This window comes from Nansenia antarctica, assembly GCF_963989245.1.
Source record: "Nansenia antarctica genome assembly, chromosome: 20".
NCBI classification, from domain to species: Eukaryota; Metazoa; Chordata; class Actinopteri; order Argentiniformes; family Microstomatidae; genus Nansenia; species Nansenia antarctica.
The window spans coordinates 4129486-4141985 of record NC_137693.1 but is presented as its reverse complement, the minus strand read 5'-3'; the positions used below and the strand labels follow the sequence as shown (position 1 = coordinate 4141985).

The 12500-nt window shown below is 48.0% G+C and overlaps 1 protein-coding gene across 1 annotated transcript in view; it reads right to left on the bottom strand.

Annotated features, from left to right (window-relative positions):
- dchs1b (dachsous cadherin-related 1b) overlaps positions 1-12500 on the bottom strand; it is a gene marked incomplete at both ends in the record, with an annotated part of 82113 nt that overhangs the window by 68248 nt on the left and 1365 nt on the right. Inside the window, 2 exons of the mRNA XM_080549779.1 lie at positions 10450-11223; positions 11891-12088. Coding sequence (XP_080405905.1) covers positions 10450-11223; positions 11891-12088 — 972 coding nt within the window. The remainder of the gene's footprint in view (positions 1-10449; positions 11224-11890; positions 12089-12500) is intronic.

Here is a 12500-nt window from a genome sequence, read left to right as displayed (position 1 = left end):
GATGTGCAATTGTCTGTGTCTTTCTCAATGAGTGAGTGAAAGCGTGTGTGAAAGTGTGTGTGTGTGTGTGTGTGTGTGTGTGTGTGTGTGGGTGGGTGTGTGTGTGGGTGTTAAACTGATAAATGAAATGGTTCATAACCCAAGGTGCAGCGAGAGTGAGGAGAGCTGGGGAGAGAGTGTGTGTCGACCGCAGAGTGGTAGTGAGAGGTCTGCTAGCCCGCACTTGGCTTGTTCCTGTGCACGCTCTAATAGGAAAAAGACACTGTGGTTACCTCCACTCAACCCTGCTTATTAAATTAATACCCTGCCTATTATGGCTGGCTGGGTTCACGGAGTACGCGGAGGCTTTGAAAGAGACCCTCGCTTCGGATCGTTTGAAAACCAGGTGACACTAATATCGGAGGAGTTCAGAGGGGACTCTGCATAGATCCATCTGCTGGCTTTCATTTCAGAGTTTTCCAGTTTGTAGTAGCATTTCTCAGCACCTCTCCTGGTACTCATTGTCATTGTCTGCCCCCCCCCCCTCCCCTCCCCTCCTAGGGACACGTAAATACACGTAAAAACATCACAGCGGTTGTCCACAAGAGCGTATTAAACTTTTTCCCTTTTTTTTTTTTTTTAACACAGCCAACTTTGACTGACACCCACGCACACACCCACGGGCGCATGCACGCACAGACACACACACACACACACACACACACACACACACACACACACACACACACACACACATACGGACACACATATGGACATACATATGGACACACACACATATGGACACACACACACACACACACACACACATACGGACACATACGGACACACATATGGACACACATATGGACACACATATGGACAGACACACATACACACATACACACACACACACACACACACACACACACACACACACACACACACACGACTCCTCTGTGAGGAATAAACGGCCCACAGCTCAAAGACAGCTCAGGGACACCAGAGAGTGCAGGGTAGTGATAGAGAGAGAGAAAGAGAGAGAGAGGGGGGGGGGGGGGTGGGGGTGCAGGTGGGAAGTAGTAGATTTTCTAATAAAAGATTCCACTGAGGGAGAGTGGAAAATGCTCTCCTTCACTCTCTCTCTCTCTAGTGTTATTCTAACCTTTCACAGACAGTACGCGGCACCAAACACTCTTTAAAAGACCGGGGTCTTGGGAAAAGACAATCCAGCGTACGCTGAGTGGAAACGTATCGAATAGCGGAGAAAAACAAGCGGATGATGAAGAAACAAAGGGGAGAGAGGAACTTAGGTGAGGAAAACGATAGGCCTGTGTTGGCTCTAGTAGTGCGTCGGCCATCTTATTTCATTCCAAAACGTTCGGTTTTGCGAGGAGCAGAACCAAAGACTACACTACCGCTGCGAGTGCCAAACGGACCAGACCCCACGGTACAGAGCTGACCGTTCGCGGCTGACGTCTTGGCAAGCGGGACCGTTCCGGACCGATACGGGAACCGCCAAGCTTCGAAAACCACCAAAATCGTACAGTTGTATCTCTCTCTCTTTCTTTCTTTCTCTCACCGTCTCTCTCTCTCTACACCAGAGAATTAAACCGGGAGGAGACGAGGACAAGTGAGATGACTTATAGGAGAGGATTGGAGTCAAGAACACAAACATCTGGGGCTCAGCTGACCTCTCTGAGAGGAACATAAATAGCGAGTGGGGAGAGGAGGGACACAGACACAACAACCGAGGAGCGGGGTCAGCCAGATAGCAGCTCTAAGCACGCACTCACACATGGCCCCAGAAATAAACAGCACTGGTTTCATTAAAAAAGGGGCAATCTGGGGATTCATACAACAGCAAAGCGGGTCTCCCCGCCCCTACAAATGTAGGCCCTAACTACTGTCAAATTGATCGAAACAGTTATGGACGCAAGGGCTGGCCGTTCATGGGATCAACATGATCGTTTTAGTCATGTTTTAAAGCTCAAATCAAACAAGATTATATTTTGGGTTCTTATGGGGTAAGATACTGAATTAAGCTCATGAGGCAATTCTTCAAGAATCAATGGATATGTTACGGTACATGTGGGAAAACTAGGGTTCGGGTTAGGTACTATGGTGCTACGGTTAGGGTTAGGATTAGGGTTAGGGTTACGGTTAGGGTTAGGGTTAGACATGCCAGCATGTACCAAGTCACCCTAGCACCTAACCCTAACCCTAGTTTCCCCACATGTACCGTATTCCCACATGTACCGTAACATATATACAGTATATTGTGGTGACTAGACACCCACTGAGTGATCAGGGCGAATTCACTACATTACCCAGGTGCCTTAGCAGGGTGATGAGGTGTATTTAAGGCGACCAGGAAGTGTGAATGAGGAAGTGAATGCAGAGTGTGCAATAAACACAGCTCTTGTTTACACATTAACCATGTGCTCCTAGTCCTTCTTCATATCCCTCAAACCAACAACTACAATATCATTAATTTAAAAGTACCAAAATTCATGTACCAATCCCAGATTGCCCCTTTAAGCCTCTTTAGAATCCCAGAATGCACCATCCTCCATCCTGGTTCTCCAGCTGCACGTGTTCCAGAGCACTGTTGGTCTGAACCTTACCTGACCCCCCCTCTGTCCCCATCTCTAATACCCAATTCGACTGAATATCATATTGACTAAATCTGATACTCTGGGAAAGGAGCGCCATAAAACCCCTTTCGCCCTTAATTCACTGACCACCTGCTGTCTCGACCAACGCAGCACCTCCGAAAGCAAACACGCTCCGTAGGAAGCGCACTCGTTTACACAGACTTACCTCACTGTGTTTTGAAATTAGATTAGTGTGACCTAAAGAATGGTTAGGGGGCCTCCGGATCACCTGCTGAGGCTGTGTGTGTGTGTGTGTGTTTGCGTGCGTGTGTATGAGTGTGACTGTGTGTGTGTGTTCATCCCACCCAGCCAGCAGAGGGGAGAGCAGGGGGATACAGATAAGGGATGAGACAGGGAGAGAGGGTGGAGAACAGCTAAGGGAGATACAGAGAGGGTCTGGAGGAGAGATAAGTGTGAAAGGAAAACAGGCTGTGTAAAGGGAGAGAGACTGGGGGGGGGGATGGGGGGGATGTTAAGGACATCATGAGGAGATAGAGGGAGGGATGAAAAGAGACGGATTCATTGAAAGACAGAGTGGAAGTAACGCTAGGGAACAGAGGTATGAAAGGAAATCGAGAGAGAGAGAGAGAGAGAGAGAGAGAGAGAGAGAGAGAGAGAGAGAGAGAGAGAGAGAGAGAGAGAGAGAGAGAGAGACAACAGGTCAGATTGTTGGAAGAACGGAGAGACAGTGATGGATGGAAAGAGAGGTAGAGAGAGACAGAGAGAGAGAGAACAGAGGCTGTCCATGTTTAGCTTCCAGCGGTGTGATAGCAGCGTGGATTCTATAGGCACAGACAGCCTCTGGGCTGAGGATCAAACTAGGTCTGTCGACTCTAGACTGGCTACAGATGATGGAGACCTTTACTCCCTGAGATAGATGCCCTCCCTGTTCTTTGCATCCTGTCTTCTCTCCTTCTCTGAAAACTGGCGATATGGATGTTTGCGGCCACTCAGCAGTAATAATAATACTAATAATAACTTTTATTTGTATAGCACTTTTTCTGCAAACGTTGCAGCTCCAGCTATTTACTGTAGCGGTACAGTCAATACTGTGTCTAATAGTATGAGAGTGTGCTGCTGAGAGAGAGAGACACTAGAGAGAGAGAGAAAGAGAGAGCAAAAGAGAGAGAGAGAGAGAGAGAGAGAGAGAGAGAGAGAGAGAGAGAAAGAGAGAGCAAAAGAGAGAATTGTATAACCTTCCCTGCCATATGGTAGTGAGTATTGGGGTTAATGAGGCGCACTGCCACCCATCAGCCAATCAGATCACACATGAGTAACCTCTTTGATAGGCTGAAAACACAACACATGCCCAGAAGCAGTGATATGGAACCATCAGACTGCCTTTGAGGTAAACTATTTAAATAAATTAAAAAAGGGGAGGAGTCTGGAGTATGAATGATGGTCTGATGCCTTGATTTTTTATGTCTCTGAATCCCAAATCAATAATTCAGTGAAGATTCCATCTAGCCTTTTAGAAAGTGTAGTAGTGCAACATATATATATATATATATATATATATATATATATATATATATATATAGTGTACATCAGTGGTGTAGTCTACGTGATAGGCAGGACTACGCCGTATACCCACTTGGAAAGGCCAAGGATTTCCGTATACCCACGTAAAAAATGTGCGAGGATACGTAACAGCGTTTTGTGACAGAACTTTCACACTTTCATTCATAAAATTCACCCCGTCTGTGTTACGAAGCACTTGACTTTTGGACCATTGGGACTGACTATAGCGTCGTATACCATCAACGGGGGGAGATGCGACATGAAATAATTATGTCAAAATGTAGCACTATCCTGCACAGATCAGCCTTGTAACATGTAATGTTATATAACGTTAGACAGGGAGCGCAGATTTATTTTTATGGCGTTCCGAAATGAACGATATGAGGCTGGGACGGAAAAATCACAGTATACCCACTAGAAAAAACTAGACTACACCACTGGTGTACATTGCAAAAAGATATAAATCAATCAAATTGTCTCAGATCTACTTGTGTTGCCTATACCGGCTTGGTGTGGTACCGGTGTGGTACGTCTGAGGGGGCAGTAACAGGTGATGGATGCATGTTGAGCGGTGATGGATGCTATATGGATGTTAGGGGAATAGCTCACATAGCACACTGATCCCCCGTCACACACCCTGTCAACACCGCCAGCAGCTGAGAGCTGAGGACATCAATATGCCAATTACAAGTGTGTCGTCTGTGTGTGTGTGTGTGTCGTCTGTGTGTGTGTGTGTGTGTCTGTGCGTGTGCGTGCGAGCGTGTGAAGGGGGGAAGAGGACCAGCTGTTTGCCTTAATAACTCTACCCATTTAGAAATTATTTGTTGCCAGTCGCCTGTGTGTGTGTGTGTGTGTGTGTGTGTGTGTGTGTGTGTGTGTGTGTGTGTGCTGCATGCGTGCGTGCGTGCGTCTATGCGTATGTATGTGTGCGTGTATGTGTGTGTGCATGCGTGCGTGCGTGCGTGTGTGTGTGAGTGTGTGTGAGACCCAGCCGTCTTGAGTGATCAACCATTAGATATGCAGCTTAGGCGTGTCGAGGTGACAGTGATGGTTCCAACCTGCAGCTCTCTCTAAAGGGAACATAAGCCAAGCCAAATTAAACAGACTGACAGATTAATGAAAACACACCACCCAGGGTCTCACTACAACCTGCAGCACAAGGACTCACATGTCACCAGGAGGGAGGAGAAGATAGGGCGGGGGGGGGAGAAGGGACCACCTTAATAAAGTCTACTGTGTGTGTGTGTGTGTGAGTGTGTGAGTCGGGGCTGGTGGCGAGTGAGAGAGTGCGGTGTGGAAGCTGTGGTCTGGCTCTGGTTTCCGGCAGGGAGGGGAGGGGTGTGTGTGTGTGTGTGTGTATGTGTGTGTGAGGAGGGGTGGGGGGGGGGGGGTCTACTGTTACAGGAAGTCATCTCGGAACAGCTTCCCCCTCTCAGTGAGGGTCTCCATATGTCTGGGAGACAGTGGGTTTATTAACTCTGATGGTGTGTGGGTGTGTGTCGGTGTGTGTGTGTGTTCAACATGATTAGTCGTTCCATATGGCCACAGGAAAAGATGATTGCTCTGACAGCCAGGGATAGAATGATTATTTTATTGGTTTTGTGAGGAGTCAAGGCATACTAACTGCACCTGTTAAAAGACCTGTCTGCTGCTCCCCCATTCCTTTCATGCTCTCTTCCCCCTCACACACATAAACACCTCCCCCTCCATTTAACAATCATTTCCTCCCTCTCACATTCCTTCTCTGTCACTATCTCTCCCACCTCCCTCGTCGACTGTCTCACTCTTGCGTTCTCTCACTCCTAACCCTGTCCCCTCCTATCTTTTTCCCCCTCTCTTTCGTCGTGTGAATGTTTCTATCTATCTATCTTCCCCTTCTCTCCCACCACAGCACACCGAACTAGGCCGACGCGTTGGTCCACGTTCACCCGTCGACCCATCGAACACCCAGTGAACGACCGTTAGCCCCGCCACTCTCTCTTCTCTCAGCTGAGCACATCTGTGTGTCTGTCTCTGAATGATTGAGGGCCCTTTAACAGCCCTGAACAGGAAAACACATGCTTAACATCACATGGGAGATACTTCACCTGTAGCTGGGGAGTTACTCTGGCTGACACGCATATGTACACACACACACACACACACAGAAACATAAAGAAACACAAACACACACACACACACACACATCTACACAGACATACGTACGTACACACACACACACACACACACATATACACAGACATACGTACACACACACACACACACACACACACTCACCCCTAAAGAAACACAAACACACACACACTCACACTCACACTCACACACACACACACACACACACTCACACACACACACACACACACACACACACACACTCACACACACACACACACCTCAGCTGCATGCTATTATTGGAGAGAGAGGAAAAAAACAACATTGTGAAGTCCACAGACGAAAGGGAAAGAGAGGCGCTCCAAACTGTCACGTCGTCCATCAAAAGATGTCACATGTTGTCACCGTTCACAGCCTTCCATCCTGTAGGAGCGCGCCTGCTACTGTTCGGCAGGATCAGCGATGGCTTCCCCAGGGCTGGAAGCTGCCGGAGTCGAGCAGACGAGCCTGCCATTCAAACATGACTGGCGGTCGCCAAGGCACGGATCATACCGGAAAGAGAAGAGTGTCTGGCTCACAGAGGGAGCTGATAAAAAGCTCCGAGCTGCAGATCCCCAAACCTGAATGTTATCACATCCACTCACGCAGACCTCAACGACATTACCACTCACTCCCGCTTGATTGACATCACATGTCTGACTGACACAAACCTGGGATCAGATCGCAAATTCTTGGGGAATCTTGGGGAGTCGGACGCACATGACTGGAATCCCAGACACGCCTGAATCGAGTCCAAACGCCGTCTCATACTCGACAGACATGGAGGTATGCGGTCCAACCGTAAGTGGACGAATCAAACTCGCTTCGTGATCTTGGAATTATAAGGTTTTATCTCCGTTTAGGGCAGTTCAGAGATATTGAGCGTCAAAGTTTTTACATTCCATTATGTTTTGTGAGATGGAACCTTTGTATTTTATGAATTACTAACTCAAAAATGGCAACATTTTAAAAATAACACCACACAGGCATTAATAAACACCTAATGGATCAGATTATGTAAAAAACTAAATTTTGAACAAAATGGAAGAACCTTATAATTCTAACGTCACGTAATGCCATGGCAACCTACTCGTACGAATGCCTTTCACAAGGCCGGATATAAACGGACACATGGGCGTGGATCAGGGTAGGCTACTGTGTGATGTCTCACGGGACTCTTACGCCGAGCATACAGGTACTGACTGTGTTCTTTAGCATGCAACACGCGTGGTCTTCCCCTGACTACCATCACGTTTAACCAGCCCTGACACGCCATCAGATGGAAATTGGGTAGAGGTGACCCCTGGCCAGGGAGAATGAAAAGCTCAACTGTGTGTGTGTGAGCGTGTGCGTGCGTGTGTGTGGTGTGTGTATGTGTATGTGTGCGTGTGTGTGTGTGTGTGTGTGTGTGTGTGTGTGTGTGTGTGCGTGTGTGCGTTTGTGCGTGTGTGCGTGTGTGTGTGTGTGTGTGTGTGTGTGTGTGTGCGCGCGCATGTTCGTGTCTGTGTGTGTCCGTGTGTGTGCTCCAACCTCTCTCGCCTGGGAAATACTCAGAGGAAGCTAGTGGGAAACAGGGGAGTGGAGAGTGGAGGCAGGGAAACCAAGAAATAAATAAGTCCTTTGTGTTTCTGCTAAGTAAACAGTCCACTGCATTACACTCCTCTATACTGCAGACACTGATAAGCAGCTTCCTACAGACTATGAGAGAGAAGCAGAAAAAGGCTAGGCCACTTAGGAAAGGCTAGCGCGGTCAGACGTTAGCAAACGCACCCTGCCTCACCTCGCTTTCCTACTCCTAACGCCTTCCGCTCGCGAACATGCCCGCGGCCGTTTCTGCTCTATTTTCACACACACAGTAATGACCCTGATAGGGTCAAACCTTGAATGCCGTGTATATCTCTGAAATGTCAATGTCTAATGTCTCCTTTCCTCTCTTCTGTTATGGACAAGTCAAGAGTTTTTTTACTTGACGAAATTCAAAGTGCTGAGTGCCGGGGAAAACTCCCAAGAAAATGTAAACTTGGAGTGGAAGAGGAGTCAAGACAACACCTCTAGTTTGGGGGATATTATGAAACGACTGCTATTGTAAGTTTTGGTGTGGCGATTTGAATTCTATATTCGGAAATGAGAGAAACCTCAGTTGTAATGCTGTAATAATGTTTGCTAGCCATTGTCTGAAGAGGGTCAACTTCCCTGCCCTTGGCTAACAGACACCTGGAAAATACTGCAAACATAATGATGTCAGTAAATTAACATCATATTATTTAAAAATCGGGAACAGGGGAATCACAGGGAATCTTGGCTTGGCTTGGCTTGGCTTGAACCGACACTGTCTACTGTCTTCAGGAACATTGCCGGAATGAACGAATCTTGCCTCATTCGCTCTCTCTCCGGTGAATCGGGAAACTACCCGTGATGTCTGGCATGAGATTAGGCTTTCGGAGGAACACCAGGAGAACTGTTGGCTAGGAACCCAGTAGTGGAAGCAACAGCAGGAGCGACCGGAGGAGAGGTAGTAACAGATTTTGGGGGGTTTCATTATCTTGTTTATTTTGGTGCCAAAAACCTAAACCTAACCCAAAATGAACAGAACTGCCTAACGAGGAGCCAATTACATGACACAGGGACTGGCGGTATGTTTTGTTTTAACATGAATTTCGATTCGTCTTATGAGCGATTATTTTCCTTATGGCGATGTTTGGATTTATGTAGGATCAGAAGGAATGACGTATCTTCTGATCCCGCCGAATGAGTAAAGAGGCTGTCAAGGCCTGTCTCCCCTCTCCTCTTTAACATCTACCCATCACTTCTCTCTCTTTCCTCCCTTCTTTCACAGCCTTCCCTCTTTCCCACAATCCCTCCTCCTCTCCTTCTGTCATTCCCTTCCCCTCTTTCCTCTCCTGTCCTCCCACGGGAGAAGGCCCATATGCCAGAAATTCAGCAGAGCACCAACAGACCACGCTCTCTAAAATACAAGCTACATTAACCTGCAACAATGTGGAATTCCACTATTTATCTAAACCCTGTTCTATGGAAGGCATGGAGAGCTTGGTACCACTGCAGTACTTTGAAGTCAGGCAGCAGAGATTCTATAAAAAGCAGAGAAAGAAAAACAGGGTATTTTCCCCTTTCAGCATTCAGTCTTTTCCCTTCGACAGACGGGTAAAAAACAACCTGAGAAAACAGTTGGTGTAAACGACGCATGGTCGCTACGGTATAGAGGGATTCCATGGCCGCACGTTAGACCCCACGTTGCCTCCCGCAGGTGAGAAGGCAAAAAAAAAACTACCAGATCATCTTTTCTCTCTCACGAGGGAATCTCCTCATGCATAAGACCCGTTGGAGTTGAGATGAAAGCGTAGTCAAGCTACCGTGAGATAGCAGAGGGATACCGAGAATTTCTGAAGGGCTCACCCTACACTGCTGGTCTCTGTTACCATGGTGACCCATCCGAGGTGAGCGAGAGGACACAGAGTAAATCTCCTCCCCTCTGTCTGTAGCTTCAGGAATGCAGGTGAACCCTCTCTCTCTCTCTCTTTATCTCTCACACTCTTTCTCTCTCTCTCTCTCTCTGTCTCACACACTCTTTCTCTCTCTCTCTCTGTCTCACACTCACTCTCTCTCTCCCTCCCATACCTTTATAAATCCCCCCCCCTTCTTTTCTCAAAATGAACACATTCCATGGGGCTGTGCTGTACTTTTCATATGGCCCTTTTTTTTATGAATCACATCAAGGCATGTCAGCGCCTACCTCTTGAGTGCACCTCGGCTTGTTAAAATATGGCTCGGAGACAGTGTATCGCTTCATACATGATTTGACTTTTCCAGACTCGTTTATATCTGTCTATAAATCAGGCCCGGTTGCTGGGGAGTCATCAGAGGGAGAGCTTAAGGGAGGGTGTGAGTGAGGGGAGAGTGAATAAAGAGTGGATAGTATACAGTAAGTGAGGTCCGTTGAGGGGCGATGCATGGCTCCTACACACTCGTACTATAGACAGGGGGGCAGCTACTTTGGGCTGCACTCACGGGACATTATGTCTGGTGACCAGGAGCAGGAACGGGAAAAAAAAGAAGAGAGAGACAGAGAGAGAGAGGGCGGGGCGGGGGAGGGGAGGGGAGGGGGGTAGAGAAAGTCGTTTCCTACCTCTAAGAAGCAGGTCCCGGCGGCGGTGTTCTCTTTGAGGGACACGTTGTAGAACACGCTGGAGAACACGGGCTCGTTGTCGTTTACATCCTGCAGCACGACGTCCACCCTGGCCGTGGACGACAGGGGCGGCCGGCCGTTGTCGGTGGCCACCACCGTCACGCTCGGCGCCGGCTCCGACTCGTAATCCAGCGCCGTGGCCGTGGTGATGATCCCCGTCACCGGGTCGATGGAGAACCAGTCCGAGTGGGTGTTCTTGTCTTTGAGGAGGCTGTACTTGATGTCCCCGTTGGGACCCTGGTCCTTGTCCCTGGCCGTGACCTGTAAGACGAAGGAGCCGGGGTAGACCACCTCCGGGATGGTCTGTCGGTAGGCCTGCTGGTCGAACAGAGGGGGGTTGTCGTTCACGTCCGTCACCTGGATGATGAAGGACGACTCGGCCCTCAGGGGGGGGGTGCCGGAGTCTGTGGCCATCACCCTCAGCTCATACGAGTCCCTCTCCTCGCGGTCCAACACCTGGTCCACGCAGATCAGGTAAATGATGCTGTCCTTGGTCGTCAGGGCGAACTTCCCGTCCCCGCCCTCCAAGGAGACGTTCACGTTGGCGTACTCGCCGTAGTCGGGGTCCGTGACAGAGATCCGGGCGACGTACTGACCCGGCTGGGCGCCTTCGGAGATCCTGGGGGAGCCGTCCTCGCTGAGGAAGATGATGGTCATGGTGGGCTGGTTGTCGTTGAAGTCGCGGACGTGGATCGTGACGAACGCGTTGGTCACCTAGAAGTAATGACAGGGAAAAAACACTACTCGTCACTTTGTCTCCAGCAAAAGGGCTTTCGTCATGTTCAGATGACTAAACCTCTACACACAGAGGCTCAGGGACAATGAATTAAAGGTGCGATCTGTACATTTCTATTTCTCGTCAAAGGGTTTGTAAACTGAGTAGGGTCTGGTAGGTCTCAGTGATAGACCTCTGTTGTGTAGGTATGTACTGTATACATGTGTAGTAGAATTTATATAAGAGAAATCAATGTTGTAGATTGAACCTTTAACACTAGAACAGCCATGGATGGGGTCATTTGAAAGAAAAAATATATATCTTTGCACTCAATCAAATTTCAGGACCCTCCTTTCATGACTTTTCCTAGATATGTGCGTTCTACAAACCAGTATCCTTACATTTTCAAAATAAAATAAAAACTGTCAAAAAACATCAGGATAAGCTAGTATAAAGATATTTTGTAGTTTTTCTGTGTAGGAAGCAGGCTAATTTACAAGACGGACAACTAGTGGTCGTTGTGTGTAAACATCAGCTTTCCATTGTGAAGACTATGGTGATTTCACCCCAGAGGCGGCTCTTATAGTAGGTACGGCTGTTCTAGTGTTAATGAGGGCTTGGTATAGAACTAGGGGTGTGATATAGAACTAGGGGTGTGTTGCTGACCTCTGGGTGACTGGCGTTGTCCCGGGCCTGGACCACCAGCTCGTGGACCCTCTTCAGCTCAAAGTCCAGCGGCCGGTTCAGCGTTATGACTCCTGACTTGGTATCCATGACAAAGTAGCGGTCGGGGTCGCTCTGGCGGCGGTTGATCTCATACAGAACCAGCCCGTTATCCCCCTCGTCTGCATCCGAAGCAAACACCTGTGACATAATAACACATCCCATTGACCTCAATTCACTTCAATACAATGACCTTTATTGCCAATACAAATGTAAACATTGCCAAAACAGTCAAGTGTATCATGTACTATAATGTATGATCATTATCATTGAGAAGAGAGACAACATGAATAACAGTTCCGTCAATAATGTGCAAAATAACAGCATCCACACACTCAAACACTGTGCAAAAAAACGTAGTTTATTGCGAGCTTTCTATCATAGACCTTCTTCAGGCATAAAGCAGACAAGTGAATGCAGTGGTATAACTATCAAGGGTTCAAACAACATCACTTGATTTAGCCAATGCACAACACCTGTGTCCAAAATGTCACCTAGTGGCTAGGCATCAAGGGAATTGTAGTCTTAGATTTAGTGGACTACAAAAACATAC